This window comes from Dipodomys merriami, unplaced genomic scaffold, assembly GCF_024711535.1.
Source record: "Dipodomys merriami isolate MVZ:Mamm:240054 unplaced genomic scaffold, mDipMer1.0.p SCAF_52, whole genome shotgun sequence".
Taxonomy (NCBI): Eukaryota; Metazoa; Chordata; class Mammalia; order Rodentia; family Heteromyidae; genus Dipodomys; species Dipodomys merriami.
In genome coordinates, this window is record NW_027206091.1 from 6,735,884 (window position 1) to 6,759,907 (window position 24,024).

General features: G+C 51.0%; 1 protein-coding gene across 9 annotated transcripts in view; it reads left to right on the forward strand.

Moving 5' to 3' along the window:
* The first annotated feature begins 4,540 nt into the window (after window positions 1-4,540).
* Window positions 4,541-24,024, forward strand: part of Wdr62 (WD repeat domain 62) — a 32,080-nt gene continuing 12,596 nt past the window's right edge. For 3 of the 9 annotated variants that reach the window (XM_069998661.1, XM_069998663.1, XM_069998664.1), the window contains exons 1-16: window positions 4,574-4,852; window positions 7,616-7,707; window positions 8,241-8,303; window positions 8,594-8,651; window positions 9,393-9,563; window positions 10,330-10,467; window positions 10,758-10,940; window positions 12,338-12,498; window positions 14,157-14,346; window positions 15,095-15,235; window positions 16,922-17,100; window positions 17,843-17,934; window positions 20,136-20,261; window positions 21,778-21,845; window positions 21,925-22,046; window positions 23,301-23,376. In XM_069998661.1, the coding sequence (XP_069854762.1) occupies window positions 4,676-4,852; window positions 7,616-7,707; window positions 8,241-8,303; window positions 8,594-8,651; window positions 9,393-9,563; window positions 10,330-10,467; window positions 10,758-10,940; window positions 12,338-12,498; window positions 14,157-14,346; window positions 15,095-15,235; window positions 16,922-17,100; window positions 17,843-17,934; window positions 20,136-20,261; window positions 21,778-21,845; window positions 21,925-22,046; window positions 23,301-23,376 (2,037 nt within the window). In that variant the 5' untranslated portion in view covers window positions 4,574-4,675. Of the gene's footprint in view, window positions 4,853-7,615; window positions 7,708-8,240; window positions 8,304-8,593; window positions 8,652-9,392; window positions 9,564-10,329; window positions 10,468-10,757; window positions 10,941-12,337; window positions 12,499-14,156; window positions 14,347-15,094; window positions 15,236-16,921; window positions 17,101-17,842; window positions 17,935-20,135; window positions 20,262-21,777; window positions 21,846-21,924; window positions 22,047-23,300; window positions 23,377-24,024 lie in introns of all 9 variants that reach the window. The other 6 variants (XM_069998666.1, XM_069998667.1, XM_069998670.1 and 3 more) reach the window with 5 other exon arrangements.

The following is a 24,024-nucleotide window of genomic DNA, read 5'->3' on the forward strand; positions in this document are numbered from 1 at the left end:
AGTGGTAAAGCGCTTGCCTTGAGCTGAAGAGCTGAGGGACAGCGCCCAGGCCCAGAGTTCAAGCCCCACGACTGACAAAAAAAAAAAGAGTCACCAGTGTCCAGCTCAAATTTTGATTTTCACATTCCTTCTCCACTAAAACCAACCCCACAGTATAAAACGGGGGAAAGAGTTTTGGCTAGGGCCTGGGAAACCACAAACTTGAGCTGTGTAGGACCAGGCAGAGAGGCTCCAACAGAAGAACCCCATCTCCTTGGCAGGCCTCCCCCCCCCCCCCCGTGTTTAATTCCTACCTGCAATTTATTGGCTGCCCTGTAATTGAGCAACTTACTGGGCAGGGCTTGAACTCAAGACCTGAACTTTTTTGCTGAAGCCTGGAGTTCAACCACTTGAGCCCCAGCTCCACTTCTGGCTTTTTGGTAGTTCATTGGAGAAAAGAGTCTCACGCACTTTCCTGCTCGGGCTGGCTTCGAACCGTGCTCCTCAGATCTCAGCCTCCTGAGTAGCTGGGATGACAGGCCGGCCCCCGGCTCGCCTGTCTTTACAATGGGGGACATGGGCAGTATCGTGATCGGTCTGAATTAGCGAAAAGGTCCTGTCTGGCAGACAACAAGAGGTCTCTGCGTGTTACTTTTCCGAAATGTCGTTATTCATCAATGAGGCGGTCATGGCCCCTTCCCACCAAAGGTGGTCTGGCCTGGGCTCTGCGGGTTTCTTTCCGCGGTGCTGGGGGATCGGCGCGTTGCCTGGTAAGCACTCACGCCCCGCGGTACACGCCGGGCCCAGGGGCCGCGAGGGGAGGCCAGCAGCTGTCTGCAGGAAGAGACCTGCGCTCGCCCCCGTGCGGCGGACCCCGGTGCGCATGCGCATTCATCCCCCCACCCCGGCGCGCACGCGCACTCACCCGCGCGCTCTAGCAGTGCTACTGCCGCGCCCGCAGCTCCAGCGCCGGTGCCGCTCGTGGCGCCGCTGCAGCCTCTGCACCCGCATCCCCCAGCCCGGCCCGTAGGGGCTGAGCCGACATCCCCGGGCCTGGCGCCGAGGAAGGGGGTGAGAGGGCCAGGGGGGGTCAGAGTACGGCGGCATCGGGACCATGCGCTGCGCCGGGTCAGAGGTCGTGCCCGGGGGAGGTGGGGCGTGTGCGTGCGTGCGTGTGTGTGTGTGTGTGTGCGCGCGCGCGCCCGGGGGAGGATGGTGGGCACCGCGTCGGGCCGCACGCCCCAGCGCCACTGGAAGCAGGAGGGTGCCGAGAGCTCGCTGCCCCGGTGCTGGTGGCGGCCGGGCACCCAGTGCTCGCGGCCCAGGCCGGAAGCCGTGGGCCGCCCTTCAGTGGCAATCTGCAGTGTGGCTCCGCGGCCGGGTCAGCGCCCCACCTCCCCACTGAGACCCCTGGGCTCCAAACCTGTGCCTCCTCTGGGCTTCCGGCCCAAGCCTTCCTATTTCAGATTCATCACATTGTTGGGCTCCAGCTGCTTAAATCAGCAGTGGCTCCTCTCCCAGTGGCCTTTTTGGCTGGCCTTTGCCCACAGCTCCTTTTGGGCTCCCGTGCCCACTCGCTCCCCACTTCTGTTGGCTTCTGAACGTGAAACCAGACATCTAGAATTTGAGAGATCCCACAGTCCAAAAAAAAAAAAAAATGGGGAGGTAAAAGACAGGTGGAGTTATAGGTTGAGATTTGAGAACCATCAACATACAGATACAACAGAGAGCTGGTCTTGAATGAAAAAGAAACAGTGCCCAGGCCCTGAGTTCAAGTCAGTATTGGTATGTGCGCACACACACACACACACACACACACACACACACAGACGGATCTTGACAGGTTGCCCCTAAATGCCACAAGTATTCTGAGCAGAGGGAGGAGGACAGGTAACCACAAAAACCACACTACCATAAAATGTAACCACAACTGCACTGCTGAGATGTGGCCCCAAACCAAGGAATGCCTGTGGCTACCAAATTGCAAAGGGCAAGGAAGATCTTCAGATTCCCATTCTTCCTTGTCTGTGAAAACTAATGTGAACTCTGGCCCCCAGAACTGAGAATATTTCTCCTGTCTTAAGCCACCACTTAATAACAGCAGCCATAGCAAGCAAATACCATAATCATTAGAGAAATAAGAACAATTGGTGGGCTGGGAAGGTGGCTCAGTGGTAGAGTGCTTGCCTGGCAAGCATGAGGCCCTGGGTTCAATTCCTCAGTACCACATAAGCAGAAAAAGCTGGAAGTGGTGCTGTAGCTCAAGTGGTACAGTGCTAGCCTCGAGCTGAAGAGCTGAGGGACAGCGCCCAGGCCCAGAGTTCAGGCCCCACGACCAACCAAAAAAAAAGATAAAAAAGAACAGTTGGCTTACATTGGCATAAACTAACTATGGGAAAGACACCAGAAACTCACCAGGCTACTGGTATGCTAGATGTGGTAGATAGGATGCATATAGAAGGAGCAAAACTTCTCAAAGAGGGACAGCTGGTCAGCTAGGAGAGAAAGGCTTATTCAGAAAAGAGTGTGGCACACAGCCACATTGAACACATAGCCAGGGAGTCTGGGTGTCTCAGTCCCTTCAGAGCCTCTGGGATCCAAATGTCCTCATTAGCTCTATTGTTTCTGGACACAAACATTGGACTTATTGCCACAGCAATCCCTCCCCTTCTGCACCCACTCCTGAGCAGAGCCTGCCAACTGCCTACTCCATTATCCACTCTTGCTCCTTACTAATGTAACCTCAACATGTATGTGTTCTGGGGCTTGAACTCAGGACCTGGGCACTATCCCTTAGCTTGAGCAACAACTCTATTTGCAACTTTTTTTTTTTTTTTTTTTTTTGTCAGTCGTGGGCCTTGAACTCTGGGCCTGGGCACTGTTCCTCAGCTCTTCAGCTCAAGGCTAGCACTCTACCACTTGAGCCACAGTGCCACTTCCGGCTAATTTTGCTTATATGGTGCTCAGGAATCGAACCCAGAGCCTCATGTATGCAAGGCAAGCACTCTACCAGAGCCACCTTCCCAGCCCCATCTACTTGCAACTTTTTGCTATTTAATTGGAGATCAGAGTCACAGATTTTTTTTTCCCTACCTGCTGGCCTCAAAATTCAATCCCCACATTTCAGCATCCTGAGTAGCTAGGATTTCAGGTGTGAGTCACAGTCATCAAGGTAAATTATTACTATAAAATATTTTGTTAACTCTTCAGCTGACCTTTTCTTTTTGTTATTCCTTTTTTTTTTTTTACAGTTCAAGCTAATTCTGATTTTTTTCAAGTGTAAAAGAACATAGAAAAGAATAAGGTTTTTATATTTAGCAACAGGAAAAGATGGAGCTAGCTGTGTACTAAGACAAGAAAGACTGAAAGGCTGGGGCAGCCAAGGTGAGTTCAGTTTCATATCTTCTGAGTTTTGCATGGAGGTGGCAGTTGCGGATGGAACCTGGACTCATTTCACTTTCTTTCCTTTTTTTCTTTTTTTGTCGGTCATGGGGCTTGAACTCTGGGCCTGGGCGCTGTCCCTCAGCTCTTCAGCTCAAGGCGAGCACTCTACCACTTGAGCCACAGTGCCATTTCCGGTTTTCTGGTGGTTTATCGGAGATAAGAGTTTCATGGACTTTCCTGCCCGGGCTGGCTTTGAACTGCGATCCTCAGTTTTCAGCCTCCTGAGTAGCTAGGATGACAGGAGTGAGCCACCGGTGCCCGGCTTAATTTCACTTTTTCTCTATATCCTTCTCATTCTTTCGATCATTCCTTTCACTACCTGTAGTTACTCATCGAGATCCGCTGTTTGTCACACCTGCTCCTTTCCTACCGCCCGAACTAAAACCCTGATGCTGGACAGCTGCATTTGCCTCAGGCCCCGCCCTTTCCTGGGCCGCTCCGCTTAGGCCCCGCCTCTCAAAAAGAGCTCCTCTCGGCGCATGCGCTCACTTGTAGAAGCTCACTGGGCGGTCATCCGCGCCCACTCGGCTCGCAGTGTTGGAGCAGCTCGGGGCCACGCAGTGTTTGGGCATGACGGTCCAACCCCCGGCTCCCACCCCGCCCGCGCACTATCCTGCCTGCCTCACATGACGTCGGGGGGGGGGAGGGGAAGGATTCGTCACGTGATGAGGAATGGCTGCCTGCGCCTGCGTGGTCCGATTCCTAACAACAGCTGCGTCCTTGTCACGTGGTGGCGAAGGGTTAAAGCGAATACCGCTGTGCAGAGCCGGCTCCACGCTATTCTCACTTTCATCATGTGTCGGGGGCGGGGTGAAGGGGCGAGGTGTCCTTCCTGCGCCTGCGCCAACCCAGCCCACGAGCCCACAGTATCCTCCCGACTCCGCCCTACGCCTACATCCAGGAGAGTGACACAGCGCAGATTGTGTCTCAGCGACAGCAGATGGCGTGATGAGGATTCGTAAAAGTTTCCTAAAAGCTAAAGCCTGTGTCTCAGTGAATGAGGAAGACTAGGCGAGCAACTCCATGACACTTGGTGAAGCGCCCAATGGCCCACCCTCCACTTAGCCCCGCCTCCCAGCCCCTCCATTGGGCATAAGCGCACCCGGCAGCCCCGCGATTGGCCAGACGAGTGTTCCGCCGCATCCAATCGGCAGCGACACCGGCTTTCCCGCGGCCATTCGCTTATTCGAGTGGGTCGTGGTGGCTGCGGCGGTTAAGGCGTGTTAACGGTCGCCGGTTCTCCGGCTGCAGGATGGCAGCTTTAGGGTCCGGAGGCTACACGCGGAACGATGCGGTCGAAAAGCTGCCATCTGTCATGGCGGGAGTTCCGGCGCGGAGAACCCAATCCTCCCCACCTCCCGCCCCACCGCTCTGCCTCCGGCGGCGGACGCGACTCGCGACGGCGCCCGAGGACACAGTGCAGAACCGGGTGAGGAGATGCTCGCCCGGCCTACCTGGTTCGGGGCAGGCCTCCCAGGGCCGCCCCTGGTCCCGCCCTCAGGCCCTTGGCCACGCCCACCCGTCCCTCCGTCCCCTCTGGTTGTTCCATGGCCCCGCCCCTTTGACAAAGGCCCCTCCCACTTTCCCACCGCCCAGCTCCCCTCCGGGATTGTGCTTCCTTTCCGGTTCCATCCTGAGCATTGGAGCGTTCCCGGAGTTCTACCCCGTCGGAAAGCGCTTTGCTTTTGCAAATCTCTGCCCAGTCCCACCTTTAGACATTTCCGAAGTCCTTCCACTTTTTTTCTTTTTTCTTTTGGTCCGTCCTGGGGCTTGAACTCAAAGCCTGGGCTCTGTCCCTGACTTCTTTTTGCTCAAGGCAAACGCTCTACCATTTTGAACCACAGCGCCACTTATAGTTTTCTGGTGGTTATTGGCGATACGAGTCAAGGACTTTTCCTGCTCAGGCTGGCTTTGAACCGCGATCCTTAGATCTCAACGTCCTGAGTAGCTGGGATTACAGGTGTGAGCCACCAGCGCCCGGCCCTCGTCTGTTTTTAAACAGTGGATAGAGCTGCACCGTGGGTGCTAAAGGGAGATGAAATTGTAACTACCCTTTCTGGTTCAGAGTCCAGATAAATAATGGCTACTTGGTAGCTGCTAATGGGTTATGTTCCTGTTTGGTGGGTTTTGCGGCCTCTGATTGTATCGCTCATTCCTGGATGCCGATCTCTGGACAAGAGGGTCTTTCACCTTTCGGGTTGTACCTTCCACGTCCTGCGTCTCACCAAGATTCAGTCATACTGGCCTGCTTTCTGTTTTCCTGAATTTCCTAGTGCTTTCTTTTCCCTCCTAGGCTTGGTGTTTGGTGAGTTCTCTGCCTGGGCATTTTGCTGCAGGCGACCTGGCTGGCTTCTTGCTATCCTTCAAGTCTTAGCCAGAATATTCCTGCTCAGAGAGGATTTGTTTTTTGAGCCTGTACTGGGCTTAAACTCAGGGACTGAGTGCTGTCCCTTAGCTTCTTCACTCAAGGCTATCATTCTATCACAGCTCCACTTCTGGCTTTTTGCTGGTTAATGGGAGATAAGAATCTCGGAGATTTGCCTGCCCACACTGGCTTTGAAACCACGATCCAGTTTCACTTTCATTATTATATCTGGGACAATGCCATTTGTTTATTTTTCTTGCTTTACTGCACTGAGACATAATCTAGATTGATTGAGTTACATCTACTTATGTTTGGTAATGCAAATCGGCACATAAAACAGTCTGAGTACCATTGCTTGGATCTTACACTTAGGAATGAATAATCTTTCTAGACCTCTATTTCTTCTGAAAAGTGGTGATGATATTGATATTGATGATAATGATGATGAGATACTGATTGCATAGGGTTATTGTGAATATTGAGTAATTAATAGTTACTTCTGAGAAATGTACTATAAACATTAGGTCTTGTATGTTTATGTAATATATATGCACCATGAACACTAACTTCTGTATGGCTTGCCTTTTAGTTGTGAGGTCAAAGTCTTGCTTGAGGATGGTTTACTACAGTAATTAAGAATTCATCTATTTAAAATGTGAAACGCCACAATTTTGTTTATCCATACTACATATAAGTTTTTACTTCTACCATGATGGATGTGGCATAATGTCCTGTGAGAGGTTTTAACTTTTTTATTTTGGTGCTGGTACTGGGGCTTGAACTTGGGGCCTGGGTGCTGTCCCTGAACTCTTGCTCAAGGCTAACACTCTACCACTTCAGCCACTGCTTCATGTTCAGCTTTTTTGTGATTAACTGGATATGAGAGCCTTTGTACTTTTCCTGCCCAGGCTGGCTCTGAACTCAGATCTCAGCCTCCTGAGTAACAACTTTTTAAATGTGCCTATTTTTTTTTCTTTTTTTAAATTAGGTATTATTTTTATTATTATTATTATTTTATTTTATTTGTGAACATATTGTACAGAGGGGTTACAATTACATGGGCAGGATAATGCATACATTTCTTACCAAGCATTGCAGCCTCCTCCTTTGTTTACCCTTCACATCCCTTTATCTTTTTTTCTTATTGAATGCTCTAGACATGAATTTGATGCAGGAGCAGTGTCTGTCTTTGCTCACTGTTATGTCTTCCCTGCAGGGCTTTTGCATCCTGACTACCTGGGTTTGAATCCAGCTTTGCTGCTCCCTAGGTGCAGGCCTCAGTGTACTCATCTGCTTTCTTCCCAGGGATGTGGTGAGGATTCAAGTCTTCCATCCATTTGAATCCATTGATTTGAAGGTCACTTTCTTGCTGTGACATCTCATTCCTCTAAACTCTCTCTCTCTCTCTCTCTCTTTTTAAATGCCAGTCCTGGGGCTTGAACTCAGGACCTGGGCACTATCCCTGAGCTTCTTTTGCTAGCATTCTACACTTAAGCCACAGTGCCACTTCTGGCTTTTTCTGCTTATGTGGTACTGAAGAATTGAACCCAGGGCTTCATGCATGCTAGGCAAGCACTCTCCCCCCATCATTATCAGCATATGAGCTCCAGGAGGATAGGGATTTTTGCCTGTCTGCCCCACCGCACTGCTCTTCAGCTAGCACTATATATTTCTCAGAGGAATGCTGTCAAAGGAACAGGTATTAGCTGCTGGTGTGCAACATGACTACTGACATCAAGGACTGAGTGTTGAATGAGCCAAAATAGCACAGGTGACTGAAGTGACCTGCTGGAGCAGGCAGTTCTGACTTGGGTATTTTATTTGCAGGTATCACTTGAGAAGGTGCTTGGGATCACAGCCCAGAATAGCAGTGGTCTAACCTGTGACCCTGGCACAGGCCATGTGGCCTACCTGGCAGGGTAAGCACATGGGCCTGGGCACCTAAGCATCATGGGAAAATTTAGAGCCTGAAGTCACTGGTGAATCTTAGTGGGCTTCAGCTGACCCATCTGTAGAATGCAGGTAGTGCTGTCGCCTCTCGGGGCTGGGCAGAGGATTCCAGGGTCAATCTGGATCTAGAATATGGTCTTGCATGTAGTGGGAGGTGGCAGATGATTCTGGGAAACTCAGGTGATTAAAATTCACTCAAGTTGGGCACCAGTGGCTCACACCTGTAGGATTTACAGCTCCACTTCCAGCTTTTTTCTTTTTTCTTTTTTCTTTTTTTTTTTGGTGCTTAATTGAAGATAAGACTTTCACAGACTTTTCCTTCCTGGGTTGTCTGAACTTCAAACCACCATCCTCAGATGTTCAGATTGCAGCCTCCTGAGCAGCTAGGAAGACAGGTGTGAGCCACCTGAGCCTGGCTGATAGGGATTTTTGACACAGAATAATGCCCGGGCCCAGTGATCTCACGCTCTCTGACTTGACACACATTTTCCTTTCTCCCCAGCTGTGTGGTTGTGATTTTGAACCCCATAGAGAACAAGCAACAGCACATCTTTAATACTGCCAGGTAGGCTGGGTCTTAGGGAGTCCGCATGTGCAGAGGGAAAAGCAGGGTCCTTGTACTATGTCCACCCCTTTGGATTTGGTATTTAAGAAGGAAGGAGTCTTTGCTTTTACCCCATTTCCCTGAGTGCTGTGTGTGGCACTCAAGGCTGGCTGGCTGGTGAGGAGCTGCTTGTATTTGTCTCCCCTGGTTCCTTCCCCGGCTTGGGAGCCAGGAGCGGGCACAGTGCTGAGAGCACAGCCACCTTCAGTGAGACCAGTGACCAACTCTTTATTTTTTTTTTTCCTCGCCAGAAAGTCTCTGAGTGCTCTGGCCTTTTCCCCCGATGGGAAGTACATAGTGACTGGAGAGGTGAGTGGTGTTCACCTACTAAGCCAGTGGGGAGAGTCTTGGGCCATTTTCTTTGCTCCATCATTTCCAGGAGTTCCTGGAATGGCTTCTTCCTGTATCAGAAATGCCTTGTGGCTGACCAGATGCTGATGGCTCAGGCTTGTTATCCTATCTACTCAGGAGGCTGTGATCTAAGGATAGCAGTTTGAAGCCAGCTTGGACAGGAAAGTCCAGGAGACTTTTTTTTTTTTTTTTGTCGGTCATGGGGCTTGAACTCTGGGCCTGGGCGCTGTCCCTCAGCTCTTCATCACAAGGCTAGCACTCTACCACTTGAACCACAGCTCCACTTCCGTTTTTCTGGTGGTTTACTGGAGATAAAAGTCTCACGGACTTTCCTGCCCAGGCTGGCTTTAAACTACAATCCTCAGATCTCAGCCTCCTTAGTAGCTAGGATTATAGGCAGGAGCCACCAGCACCTGGCTTTCCATGAGACTTTTAAGCTCCAAAAAGCCAGAAGTAGAGCTGTGGCTCAAGGGGTAGAGCACCAGCCTTGAGCCAAAAAGCTCAGGGACAGGACCTGATCCCTGAGTTTAAAGCCCAGGTTAAGAATGAAAAAACAGCAACAACAAAGTAAAAACCCTGTGGCAAGTAGGGTAGGTAGTTTTGGGGTACCCCCTTTGGCAATGCCAACTTCAGCCCTGACAGCCCCTCTAGCCCTGTGCCAGGCACAGATCCCAGCAGTAATGGCCCCACCTTCTCCAGAATGGGCACAGACCTGCCGTGCGCATCTGGGATGTGGAGGAGAAAAGTCAGGTGGCGGAGATGCTGGGCCACAAGTATGGTGTGGCCTGTGTGGCCTTCTCACCCAACATGAAGCACATTGTGTCCATGGGCTACCAGCACGACATGGTCCTCAACGTCTGGGACTGGAAGGTGAGACCCAACCTGCACATGGCAGCACTTAATGAGCCTCGGGCCTGGGGGAGCCACGTGAGACAAGTTGGTTAAATGTTCGCTTAGCCCACAGACATTTATTGAGCACCTATTAGTCCTTCTGTCTTTCTATTGTTTTTTTTTTCCCCCTTACAAGCTATAAGACTTCTGTTCCTGAGGTTCTCTCATGGCTAAGATCGAGTTCACAGCTTAGTTGTCAAATGGGGAGCAGGGCACCGTTTTTTGTGGGGTCTCTGATAGACTAGCATACTACCTAGTGGAGTTTATCAGGATTGCTTTTTCATTGGCCAGATGAAACCTTAGGTAACTTTAGTCTTTCTGTGAGTGTTTTTGTACCTGTAAAATGGCTATAATCACATCTGCCTCATTGAGTTGTGGAAACTAGCAAGTCGCCACAGCCCTGGAGGGGGTTCTGTGGATAATTCCTACCCCCCGGAAGTCTCAAGGCAGGAGCTGCCCCTGTGGCAGCCGTAAGTTCACGCCTTACTTCCAAGTTGTCCTTAGCCCCATGTATGCACTGAAGAGTTTAGGGAGAGTTCTGGAGCTTACTCTCCCCTAGGACCTGTCCCTGTTGCCTGGTCTAGAGACGAGGAATGACAGGAGTCACACCGGGTTTCCCCAGAGAGCCGCTTTCTGCAGGGCCAAGGAAAACAGTGAGCCAGAGAGACCTGGGCAGAGAGCCCAGGCACAAAGAGTCCCACGGGGTGAGCTACTGGCCTGAGCAACTCTGTACCGATTCTTCCAGAAAGATATCGTGGTGGCCTCCAACAAAGTATCATGCAGGGTCATCGCCCTCTCTTTCTCTGAGGACAGCAGCTATTTTGTCACCGTGGGGAACCGTCATGTGAGATTCTGGTTTTTGGAAGCCTCTACTGAAGCAAAGGTGAGTTTCTGTCCCCTGCCACCCCATCCAGGCACTGGGGGAAGTGACCATCAGCAACAGCATGGTAACTGTTTCAACCTGACCTGGGGGGGTCTGGGCAATATCAGCCCCTCCTTTGCCCCTGAACCCTGACCTCATTCTCCTCCCCCTGCTTTCCAGCCCTTGTGTCCAGAAACACCTTTTGTTATGCCTTCCTTCTCCACTAGGGGGAGTCTCAGCGTCCTCCCAATTAGCCTACCAATGAGGCGCTAGACTGGACAACATCTCATCATGCCCTGTTCTGCTCCCAGGTGACAGGCACCGTGCCCCTGGTCGGGCGCTCAGGCATCCTGGGAGAGCTACACAACAACATCTTCTGTGGTGTGGCCTGTGGCCGGGGCCGAATGGCAGGCAATACCTTTTGCGTGTCCTACTCCGGCCTCCTCTGCCAGTTCAGTGAGAAGAGAGTGCTGGAGAAGTGGATCAACCTGAAGGTGCATCCCCAGCCCCACCAGCAGTCGGGGAGCCGCTCTTCCTATACCTGTGTCCCTGGGGTGCCCCGCAGTGTCCCTGCTGAGGTTGGCCCCACGTGGCTGGGTGTGACCCTGAGCAAGGGCCTCCTCATCTCAATTGATGAGAAAATCACCAGAGATGAGATAGGAATGTGGCTTGGTGGTAGAGCGCTTGCCTAGCATGCAGGAAGCCCTGGGTTCGATTCCTCAGTACCACATAGAAAAACCAGAAGTGGTGCTGTGGCTCAAGTGGTAGAGTGCTAGCCTTGAGCAAAAGAAGCTCAGGGACAGTGCCCAGGCCCTGAGTTCAAGCCCCAGGACTGGCAAAAAAAAAAGGGGGGGGCTGGGAAGGTGGCTCAGTGGTAGAGAGCTTGCCTTGCATGCCTGAGGCCCTGGGTTCGGTTCCTCAGCACTACATAAGAAAAAAAACCGGAAGTGGCATTGTGGCTCAAGTGGTAGAGCGCTAGCCTTGGGCTGAAGAGCTGAGGGACAGCGCCCAGGCCCAGAGTTCAGGCCTCACAATCAGACACCCCCCCTAAAAAAAAAAAAAAGAAATCTAATTTAGGCTGGGAAGGTGCTCAGTGGTAGAGTGCTTGCTTTGCATGCCAGAGGCCCTGGGTTTGATTCCTCAGCACCACATAAGAAAAAAGAAAAAAGCCGGAAGTGGCGTTGTGGCTCAAGTGGTAGAGCACTAGCCTTGAGCTGAAGAGCTGAGGGACAGTGCCCAGGCCCAGAGTTCAGGCCCCACAACCAGACCCAAAAAAAAACAAAAACAAAAACAAGTCACCTGAGATGATTAGCTTATATTAGGGGGATTCCATTGATACATTTCCACATTTACAATATATTCTAATCACTCTCACCCTTTCTATGACTCTCCCTGCATTTTTTTTTTGGCTAGTTGTGGGGCTTGAACTCAAGGCCTGAGTACTGTCCCTGAGTTTCTTTTTTGGGGGGAAGGGCGGGGGGTCTGGTCATGGGGCCTGAACTTTGGGCCTGGGCGCTGTCCCTCAGCTCTTCAGCTCAAGGCTAGCACTCTACCATTTGAGCTACAGCGCCACTTTTGGCTTTTTTTTTCTGCTTATGTGGTGCTGAGGAATTGAACCCAAGGCGTCATGCATGCAAGGCAAGCGCTCTACCACTGAGCCACCTTCCCAGCCCCTGTCCCTGAGTTTTTTTACTCAAGGCTACCACTTGGGATAGTGCTTTGAGTTTAAGCCTCTGGATTGGTGCAAAAAACAAAAGTGCCAAAATGGGCACCTTAGACCCAGAGAATTTTAAGTTCTGTCTGGAAGCCAAGGCCACTCTGCTCCATCCTTTCTGGGCCAGACCACAGGAGGCTCCAGATCCACCAGACCAGCCAGCCCCTGTCTCCCCAGGTCTCCCTGTCCTCCTGTCTCTGTGTCAGTGAAGAGCTCATCTTCTGTGGCTGCACAGATGGGATCGTCCGAATCTTCCAGGCCCACAGCCTGCACTACCTTGCCAACTTACCCAAGCCACACTACCTTGGCGTGGATGTAGCCCAGGGCCTGGAGCCCAGGTATTGCCCTGTGGGGAAGGATAAAGGGGAGGGTCCCGCCAGAGTCAGTCCACCACCATCTGCGTACGCTTCCAAATCCATTTGCCCATTGAGTCTTCCTACACTACTGATGACTCTTGGTCTTAGGTGTTACCATAGTGCATAGAGGAAGGTCCTACCTTCCCCAGGCTGAGAAGCAAGGCAGAGTAGGGTGAAAAACATAAGCATAAAGAAAGGAATTTAAGATAGTGTTAAGTTCTGACAAGGAATTTGGAGTAAGCTTGCATGTGATGGAATGTGCTCCTCTATGTGGCTAACTTTTCTGTGTGTGTGTGTGTGTGTGTGTGTGTGTGTGTGTGTGTGAAAGAGAGAGAGAGAGAGAGAGAGAGCATGCCTATGCATACACCAGTCCTGGGGCTTGAACGTAGGGCCTTCCCCCTTGATCAGAGCTTTTTTGCTCATATCTGACACTACCACATGAGGCACACCTCCACTTCCGGCTTTGTGCTGGTTAATTAGAGATAAGAGTCTTACGGATTTTTTCTGACTGGCTTTGAACCACGATCTCAGATCTCAGCTTCCTAAGTAGCTAGGACTATACTTGCGAGTCACCAGCACTCACCTGTAGTCTCTTCTGAGGTGGACGAGCAGCTCCTAGAGGCTATGCAACTAGGCCTTGTATATGTTTGATCCATTGGCTGCTGTGTCCAGAATAGAAGCAAGGACAAAGCTGTGGCCTATTGTCCCCTTTGTTGTAGGCCTCTTCTTTTTCTGCTTTTTCTCTTTTTGGTGCCAGTCCTAGGGCTTGAACTCTGGGCCTGGGCGCTGTCCTTCAGCTCTTCAGCTCAGGGTGAGTGCTCTACCACTTGAGCCACAGCACCACTTCCAGTTTTAGTGTTAATTGGAGATAAGAGTCTCATGGACTTTCCTGCCTAGGCTGGCTTTGAACTGTTATCCTCAGATTTCAGCCTCTTGAATAGCTAGGATTACAGGCATGAGACACCAGCGCCTGGCTTCCCTGAGCTTTTTGTTCAAGGCTAGCATTATACCATTTGAGCCAGAACTCTACTTCCAGCTTTTTTTTTTTTTAACCAGTTCTGGGGCTTGAACTCAGAGCCTGGGCACTGTCCCTAAGCTTCTTTTGCTCAAGACTAGCACTGTACCACTTGAGCCACAGCTCCACTTCCAGCTTTTTCTGTTTATGTGGTACTGAGGAATCATACCCAGGCTTCATGCATGCTAGGTAAGCACTCTACTACTAAGTCACATTCCCAGTCTTCCAGCTTTCTTGACAACTAATTAGAGATAAGAGTTTTACCCTATCTTGCCCAGGCTGACTTTGAACTGCAATTCTGAGATTGCTTTCTGAGTAGCTAGGATTACAGGTGTGAGCCACTAGTACCGGGCTGTTGTCTTTTATGACGTGAGGGAGGGTACTGGACTAGAGAATGCTGGGTGCTCAAAATGTTCTCAGTCAGGTAGGAACTTCCAGCTTGCAATTTCGACAAGAAGCCAAGGAGGAGAGAAAGCAGAGAGAGAAGGGAGTTGAAGTAGGAAAGATGAGCAGTAGCAAATACCACTAGGGATGGCACTGCTGGAAGCAGCTCTCGTGTCGCCAGAAGTGGCTCTTCCTGCTCACCGTGATTGAGAATGACTGATCTCCCATGTGGCCTTGTCAGCTTCCTCTTCCACAGGAAGGCAGAAGCAGTCTACCCTGATACAGTGGCACTGACCTTTGACCCTGTCCACCAGTGGCTGTCCTGTGTGTATAAGGACCACAGCATCTACATCTGGGATGTAAAGGACATCAACAAAGTGAACAAGATGTGGTCCGAGCTCTTCCACAGCTCCTACGTCTGGAACGTGGAGGTGAGCTCCTTTCTCAGGCCTGAGCCACAGGGAGCACATGGACGCTGGGAGAGGATTTTATGTCTTCCTTTCCACTGGTTTATTTATTTATTTATTTATTTATTTATTTATTTTTTGTCGGTTGTGGGAGTTGAACTCTGGGCTTGGGCGCTAACCCTGCGCTCTTCAGCTCAAGGAGAGCACTCTACCGCTTGAGCCACAGCGCCACTTCTGGTTTTCTAGTGGTTTATTGGAGATAAGAGTCTCATGGACTTTTCTGCCCGGGCTGGCTTTGAACCATGATTCTCAGATCTCAGCCTCCTGAGTAGCTAGGATTACAGGCGTGAGCCACCAGCGCCCGGCTATTTTATTTTTAATTACTTTTTTGGTGGGGCTTGAGCTCAGGGCCTGGGCACTGGGCTGCTTTTGCTCAAGGCTAGTGCTCTACCATTTGAGCCATGGCTCCACTTCTGCTTTTTTGGTGTTTATCTGGAGATAGGAGTCATACAGATTTTCCAACCCAGGCTGGCTTTGAACCGTGATCCTCAGATCTCAGCCTCCTGAGCAGCTAGGATGAAAGGCGTGAGCCACCAGCACCTGGCTGTTCCTCTTATGGTTAATGAGGAAAGCCTTGCACCATGCCTATTTGTCTTCATTTTGCTTTGTGTCACCAAAATGTAACTGTATAGCACAGCCACGCCATCATGGTGGGGGGGGGTTGGAAGGAGGCATGAGGAGCTACCCGTGGCCTTGTTCTTTGGAACTGTAGGTTTATCCTGAATTTGAAGATCAGCGGGCTTGTTTGCCATCCGGGTCTTTTCTGACTTGTTCCTCGGACAACACCATCCGCTTCTGGAACATGAACAGCGGCGGCTCCAGCTCTCAATGGCAGAGGAATATCTTCAGCAACGTGAGTGGCTTCATGGCGATCTCTCCAACTTCATTTAGGCCAGGACATAGAGGCAGACAGGAGTCTTGGGGAACCTGGATATGGGTCTTCCCTGGTCAGGGGGCCACAACCTCCTGGGGCAGTGATCTTCCTCAGTGTCTCTCTGGTCTTCTTTCCTGGGCTGCCAAGGTCTGTCTGCTCTGGGTCTCTGGGTCTGGGGGTGGGGGTGGGGTGTGGATGCAGCCACTCCACGTAGGTCAGCACATGCAATAAAGATGAAGTTGCTCCCCAAGTCTCGAATGGGAACAGCCTGATAGGGAATACCCCATGGGTGAAGTCAAGGGGACCTTCCCTGTCCAGCCAGCCCTCTGTGTGTGCTTCTGCTGAGAGCCTGGCACTGGCTGACGGAAACAGGTTGCTTCCCAGCCCCTTGCCAGGCTCATCTCCATTGATTACTGAAAAGAGAGAAGTGGAGATGTGGCTAAGTTGTAAAGCACTAAAAAAAAAACCTCAGGGACAGTGTCCAGGCCCAGAGTTCAGGCCCCACAAACTGACAAAAAAAGAAAAAGGAGTCTGGAGGAAACTAGTTCAGACTATTTTGGCAGCTCTCCAGGAAGCCCCTAGAAACCTCAAGTCCTTCTATCTTTCTATCCTGTTATTTGAGGGAGTGGCTCTCATCCTCATGATCTAATGTGGTTGCTGAAGCTCTAGTCATTGCATTAGATGTTCCAGCAGCAAGATGAAAGGAAGGCAGTGGACGGGTTCTCACTTGTGTTACATCTTAATGCACAGAGTTTACTCACAGACATCTTTTTTTTTTTTTTTTTTTTGGTCAGTCGTGGAGCCTGAACTCTGGGCCTGGGCGCTGTCCCTCAGCTCTTCAGCTCAAGGCTAGCGCTCTACCACTTGAGCCTCAGCTCCACTTCTGGCTTTATGTGGTGCTGAGGAATTGAACCCAGGGCCTCATGCATGCAAGGCAAGCACTCTACCACTGAGCTACCTTCCCAGCCCCTCAAAGACATCTTTTTCTTTTCTTTTTTTTTTTTTTTTTTTTTGGGGGGTCCGGTCATGGGTCCTGAACTCTGGGCCTGGGCGCTGTCCTCAGCTCTTCAGCTCAAGGCTAGCGCTCTACCACTTGAGCCACAGTGCCACTTCTGGCGTTTTTTCTTTTTGCTTATGTGGTGCTGCAGAATCGAACCCAGGGCCTCATGCATGCAAGGCAAGCGATCTACCACTGAGCCACCTTCCCAGCCCTCTTTTTCTTTTTCTTTTCTTTTCTTTTCTTTTTTTTTTTTTTTTTTGTCGGTCGTGGGGCTTGAACGCTGAGCCTGGGCACTTGTGCTTTTCATCTCAAGGTGTGCACTTTACCACTTGAGCCACAGCACCACTTTCAGTTTTCTAGTGGTTTATTGGAGATAAGGGTCTCACGGACTTTCCTGCCTGGGCTGGCTTTGAACCACGATCCTCAGATCTCGGCCTTCTTAGTAGCTAGGATTACAGGCGTGAACCACCAGTGCCAGGCCCTCTTATTGTACAGAGTTTACCTGCTGTCAGGTAGAGTGGAAAACAGTTATTATTCCAAGTGGTGAAGTTTCCTGCTCAAAACTGGAGTTGTGTTACTGATGAAGAGGGATGTCTGGCTGTGGGGTGGCCAGCGGTGCTTCTGTGTGCATTGGAGCAGTAACCCCCGCTGTCTCCTTCCCACAGACTCTGCTGAAGGTAGTGTATGTGGAGAACGATATCCAGCACTTGCAGGACACGTCCCACTTCCCTGACCGGGGCAGCGAGAACGGGACACCTGTGGATGTAAGAGCTGGCGTGCGCGTCATGCAAGTCAGCCCTGATGGCCAGCACTTGGCTTCAGGTGACCGAAGTGGCAATCTGAGGCAAGTGTGCACCTCCTGGCTCTCCTGGGGGCCTCAGGCTGCAGGGAGGAGCTGCCATGGGAATGACTGACATGACCTTGGTTAGCAATCTTGTAGGCAGCTACTCTGGGGGCCGTAAGCTGGGAAGGGACTCCTAGATAGGAAGGCTCAAGTGAGGGTCACTGTTTTTTTTGTTTTTTGGTGCCAGTCCTGAGTCTTGAACTCGGGCCCTGGGCACTGCCCATGAGCTTTTGTGCTCAAGGCTAGCATGCTACCACTTGAGCCATAGCTCTACTTCAGGCTTTTTGGTGGTTGATTGGACATAAAAGTCTCAGGGAAGCTGGGTGCTGGTTGCTCACGCCTGTCTTCCTAGCTACTCAGGAGGTTGAGATCTGAGGATCATGGTTCAAAGCCAGCCCAGGCAGGAAAGTCTATGAACCGCTTCTCTCCAGTAAACTACCAGAAAAACCAGAAGTGGCACTGTGGTTCAAGTGATAGAGCGCTCACCTTGAGCTAAAGAGCTGAGGGACAGTGCCCAGGCCCAGAGTTCAAGCCCCGTGACGGACAAAAAGAAAAAAAAAATAGAATCTCGTGGACTTTCCTGCTTGGGCTGGCTTTCAACCATGATCCTCAGATCTCAGCCTTCTGCTAGGATGACACTGGCACCCGGCCTATCCTGGCCTTTTCTAGCAGGATACCCGGCAGGTGGGCGCAGGGGAGGAGGTATGGGCAGAGTACAGTGGGCAATGTGTCTGTTCCCCAGGATCCATGAGCTGCATTTCATGGATGAGCTGGTCAAGGTGGAGGCCCATGATGCCGAGGTGCTGTGCCTGGAGTACTCCAAGCCTGAGACAGGTAAGCCTGGGACTGGGCAGAAGCACGGACAGGGGTAACCTGAGGGACTGGGAGTGCCGTCCAGGAGCCCTGGGCTGCCTGGAACCTCACAAACAAGACACGTGCAGGAGGCAGGGCTTTGCGCAGGTAGATCATGTTGACCTCCAACCCCAACAAGACCCATGCTGAGGAGTGAGTGGACATGAGGAGAGAACAAGAGTCCAAATGAGGTCAGCCTCTCCTGGAGAAGAGTGTGAAGGTTAGACAATAGTTTGTGCAAATTTGAGGCTATCAGAGTAGTTGCAAGATTATTATAGATCAATATGTGCCTATCTTCACCCAGCATCTGGCTCTTTTTTTTTCCGCCAGTCCTGAGACTTGAACTCAGGGCCAGGCGCTGTCCTTCAGCTCTTCGGCTCAAGACCAGCACTCTATCACTTGAGCCACAGCACCACTTCCAGCTTTTTCTGTTTATGTGATACTGAGGAATTGAACCTGGGGCTTCATGCATGCAAGGCAAGCACTCTACCACTGAGCCACATTCACAGCCCTCTTTTTTTTTTTTTTTTTTTGGTTCTGGGAATTGAACTCTGGCCCTGGGCGCTGTCCCTCAGCTCTTCAGCTCAAGGCTAGCACTCTATTGCTTGAGCCACAGCGCCACTTCTGGTTTTCAAGTGGTTAATTGGAGATAATAAGAGTCTCATGGACTTTCCTGCCTGGGCTGATTTTGAACTGTAATCCTCAGCTCTCAGCCTCCTGAGTAGTTAGAGAGGGCCCAGCCCTCTGTTTTTTCTTGTTTTTTGTTTTCGTTTTTTAATTTTTTTGGGGGGGTCCGGTCATGGGGCCTGAACTCGGCCTGGGCGCTGTCCCTCAGCTCTTCAGCTCAAGGCTAGCGCTCTACCACTTGAGCCACAGTGCCACTTCCGGCTTTTTTCTTTTTGCTTATATGGTGCTGAGGAATCGAACCCAGGGCCTCAGGCATGCAAGGCAAGCACTCTACCACTGAGCCACCTTCCCAGCCCCTTGTTTTTGTTTTTAATGGTACTGGGGACCTCATACTTGCTAATTGAGCACTCTATTACTTGAGTCGCACCTCAGAGCCAAGTGCTGGTAGCTCATACCTGTAATCCTAGCTACTTGGGAATCCTAGCTACTTGAGAATTATGGTCTGAAGCCAGCTCAGGCAAGAAAGTTTGTGAGACTTTTTTCTGTTTTTTTGTTTTGTTTTGTTTTTGCCATTCCTTAGCCTTGAACTCTAGGCCTGGGTGCTCTCTCTCAGCTCCTTTTCCTCAAAGCTAGCACTCTACCACTTGAGCTACAGAACCACTTCTGGCTTTTTTTATGATTATTTGGAGATAAGAGTCTCATAGACTTTCCTACTTGGGCTAGCTTTGAACCATGATCCTCAGATCTGTCTCTTGAGTAGTGACTAGGATTTTTTTTTTGTCGGTCGTGGGGCTGGAACTCTGGGCCTGGGTGTTGTCCCTGCACTCTTCAGCTCAAGGCTAGCGCTCTACCCCTTGAGCCACAGTGCCACTTCTGGTTTTCTGGTGATTTATTGGAGATAAGAGTTTCACGGCCTTTCCTACCCGGGCTGGCTTGGAACCTCGATCCTCAGATCTCAGCCTCCTGAGTAGCTAGGATGACAGGTGTGAGCCAGCGGTGCCCGCCGTGACTAGGATTTTATAGGGGTGAGCCACTAGTGTCCGGCATCAGTCAGACTCTTAGTTCTAGTTAACTACCAGAAAACCAGAAGTGGAGCTTTGGCTCAAACTGGTAGTGTGCTAACTTTGAACACACAAACTCAAGACACCATCCAGTTCCTGAGTTGAAGCCCCAGGACACACATACACACATACACACACTGGGTTTCACCTTCATATTGGGTTGCCTATGTCCCATGATCCTTATTCACATTTTACCAGTTGTCCCAGTACTGTCCCTAAAAGCATCATGTTTTTCTAATTCAGGCTCACATTTGAGTTTTCTTGGCTTTTATTTATTTATTTATTTGCTCTTACTCTGAACATTTCCTCAGTCTTGATTTGGCTTTGGCTTTTTGCATAACATAAGCCAGTTATGTGGATGAATTTCCCTTGGCCCCAACTCTGGAAGCAAAGCCCTGCTTCTGCAAGAATGGAGAGCAAAGTCATGCTGCTGCTCTGAGGCGCCACGGCAGCCAGGCCTCCATTCGGAAGCAGGTTGCTTCTCTCCACTCACAGGACTAACCTTGCTGGCCTCGGCTAGTCGCGACCGACTGATCCACGTGCTGAACGTGGAGAAGAACTACAACCTGGAGCAGACCCTGGACGACCACTCCTCCTCCATCACAGCCATTAAGTTTGCTGGTGAGTGCCTTCCTTCCCCTGCCCTGCGTTTTGTTCAATGATTTTCTTTACTTGTAAGAAACAGCAAGAAGCCAGGCACAGTGGCTCATGCCTATAGTGCCAGCTACTCAGGAGGCTATGATCTAAGGATCGCAATTGAAAGCCAATCCCAGCAGAAAAGTCCATGAAACTATATCTCCTGTTAACCAGCAAAAAGCCATTAGTGGAGCTGTGGTTCAATGGTAGACTGCTAGCCTTGAGCAAGAAAAGCTCAAGGATAGTATCCATGTCCTGAGTTTAAGCCCCAAGACCAGCACAAAAAAAAAAGGGCGGGGGGACTGGGGTGGAGGGAAAGAGGGAGAAAAATGAAGGAGGAGGTAACAAGTTAGACAAGAAATGTGCTCACTACCTTACTGATGTAACTGTAACCCCTCTGTATATCACCTTGACAATAAAATTAAAGCTAAAAAAAAAAAAAAAAGAATCCCCTGAACCTTAACTGGAAGGGACAGCTAAGCTTGGCATTCAGACTCAGCCGGATCCAAAGACTGGATGTTTTAGTGTTTTGTTTATGAAAATTAATGGCCATAGATTTTACTTACAAAGTGAATAGGAGCTGGGCACTGGTAGGTAGCTCATGCCTATAATCTATAACCAGGAGGCTGGGATCTGAGACTCAAGGTTTGAAGCCAGTCCAGGTAAATAAATCTGAGACTCTATCTCCAGTTAACTAGCAAAAAGCCACGGTAGAGCTGTGACTCAAACGGCAGAGCACCAGCTATGGGTGAGAGCTCCAGGCTCAGAGTTCAAGCTTCACTATTGGCACATCTAACATTTTGTGTGTGTGTGTGTATGTTGTGTGTGTGTGCGCACGCACGCGCGCACACACACATGCACGCTGTGGTACTAGGGCTTGAACTCAGGGCCTAGGTGCTGTCCCTTACCTTTTTTTTTTTTTGCAGTTATGAGTCTTGAATTTAGGGCCTGGGCACAGTCTCTGAGCTCTTCTGCTCAAGGCTAGCACTCTTCTGCTTTGAGCCACAGTCTACTGGTTTTTGAGTGGTTCATTAGAGATAAAAGTCTCACAGGGATTTTTCTACCCAGGCTAGCTTGGCACTGTGATCCTCAGATCTCAGCCTCCTGAATAGCTAGGATGACAGGTGTGAGCCACCAGCTGTCTTGATTGTTCTAGATGGTCCCTGCTGGTCCCTGTTATTCTCACCTCCCTTCTGCTGCTCGAGCCGCTCACCCCTGCACTCCACATTGAAGACAGTGTCTCGCTGTGTCCCACTGTGTGCCTGGCCCTGTGTTGCTGGTTTAGCAGACCTGCCTGGCCTATAGCTCCATTTGTGTCCCTCTCACACAGCTCCTGTCCCCCACTCCCACAGACCCTCCCATCTCACCACCTCCACGAAGGCTTTCTCATCCTGGCAAGGTTGACAGGTGGCCCTGCAGTGTATCACCTGGCTGGAATCCCCCCTTTCCCTACCTCACCCACACAGCGTAGCCTGTCTGACCCACAGCCCTTTTCCCACAGGCACGAGAGACATCCAGATGATCAGCTGTGGGGCAGACAAGAGCATCTACTTCCGCAGCGCCCAGCGGGTAGGGTGGGGCCTCCTTGAGGGCCGGGGGTCTGGAGTTTCTTGGGGGTGTCCTCTGAAGGTCTGCTCTGCCCTGCCAGGCCTCAGACGGACTGCATTTCATCCGTACCCACCACGTGGCAGAGAAAACCACCTTGTACGACATGGATATTGACATCACACAGAAGTACGTGGCTGTGGCCTGCCAGGACCGTAATGTGAGGTGAGGGGCTGCGCTGTACCCTTGTTCACCTGGCCCCGGCAGGTTTGCAGGTCTGTCTGGGATCTGTCCCTGAAGTCTGGCCTTCTCCCTATCTCTCTGCTTTCCTCCACTGCTTCTGTGATCCCTGAGAAACTGGGGCAGAGGGATTCAGAGGGGTGCTGGGGGTGGGTAGGGATCCAGCAGTACTTCTCAGAAGTTAGGTTTCCCCAGGCTTAGCCACCAAGCCACAGAAGATTTCTTCCTGCCTCTCCTGGGAACCTGTGTGGGAGCCTAGAAGGTCACAGACTCATCCACCCGCCATCCATCCCCAGGGCCTATCTGGGCTGTAGAGTACTGGGGTCACCACAGTGGCAGGGGCAGCCGGGGTCCTCCTTCATGAAGCTCAGTGCAGAGATGGGGAGCAGTACCACCTCACCAGTCAGTGACAATACAGACTGGGCAGGGAGAGGAAGAGGCCAGTTCTAGGGGCCATGGAGACCCTAGAGAGACCTCTGACCCTGTCTGGGATCACTCACTTCCTAGAGGAAGGGACCTCAGCACTAAGCTTACTGGGGAGCAAGGGAGGGGAGAAGGACACTAAATCAATGAATGCTCCAATGCATAACCTCGTTATCACCTCATTCAGGACAGGGCTTCTGTTCAGGCATACATTGGAGACAAGAGAAGGGAAAAGAAAATGGCAGAACCAGCCACCCGTGGCTCACACCAGTCATCCTAGGTACTCAGGAGGCTGAGATCTGAGGCTCACAGTTCAAAGCCAGGCGGGGCAGGAAAGTCTGTGAGACTCTTTTCTCCAATGAACCACCAGAAAACAGGAAGTGGTGCTGTGGCTCAAAGTGGTAGAGCACTAGCCTTGAGCAAGATCTCTGGGATACTACCCAGGCCCTGAGTTCAAGACCCATGACTGATTAAAAAAAAAAAAGAGGGTAGCCGGGCGCTGGTGGCTCACGCCTGTAATCCTAGCTACTCAGGAGGCTGAGATCTGAGGATCGAGTTTCAAAGCCAGCCCGGGCAGGAGAGACCGTGAGACTCCTATCTCCAATAAAACCACCAGAAAACCGGAAGTGGCGCTGTAGCTCAAGTGGTAGAGCGCTCGCCTTGAGCTGAAGAGCTGAGGGACAGTGCCCAGGCCCAGAGTTCAAGCCCCACGACCGACAAAAAAAAAAAAAAAAAGAGGGTGACAGGAGCCAGGGGAAGTGGGTCAGGGTGCGAGGACCCTCTAAACCCTACACTGTTCCCCTACTCTTCTCCCAGGGTCTACAACACGGTGAATGGCAAGCAGAAGAAGTGCTACAAGGGCTCCCAGGGTGATGAAGGATCCCTACTGAAGGTGGGTGGGGCCCCACATAGGCACCCTGACACAGGGCCCTCCTGTCCTCGCCCTGACCAGTCTGCACCCACTCACACCTGAGCTCCAGCTCCAGGGCAGCAGGGTGTGAGGCGAGCACAGAGAAGCCAGGTCGAGTCTCTGACTTCCCCACACCAGACACAGGACAAGGTCAGGACTTGTCAGCACTTCTTGCCCAGGAGAGTTGTTCTGAGTTCAGGCTCCAGCTCAGCCTTAGGCTGTGTGCCCTTAGGTAGGCTCCCTCCTAACTCCTTCCTGCTTCTGGCTTCTGTCCAGGGATGGCTCTGTGGAGAGATAAAGTTTGTGCACATTCCATGCTTAGCCCTCGGCCTGGGGTGCTGGTTGTAAATTTTTTCACGTGAAAAATAGGGGTGTAAATTTCTTCATATGAAAAATGGAAGCTGAAGTTCATGTTCTGCTGGTGTGTGTGTGTGTGTGTGTGTGTGTGTGTGTGTGTGTGTGTGTGTGTGTGTGTGTGTGTGTGTGTGTGTGTGTGTGTGTGAAAGAGAGAGAGAAAGAGAGAGAGAGAGAGATTAAGGAGCCTGGACCCATTACCATTGCCAAATATCTATCATAAAAGGAGTTGTACAGGGTGCTGGTGGCTCATACCTGTAATCCAAGCTATTGAGG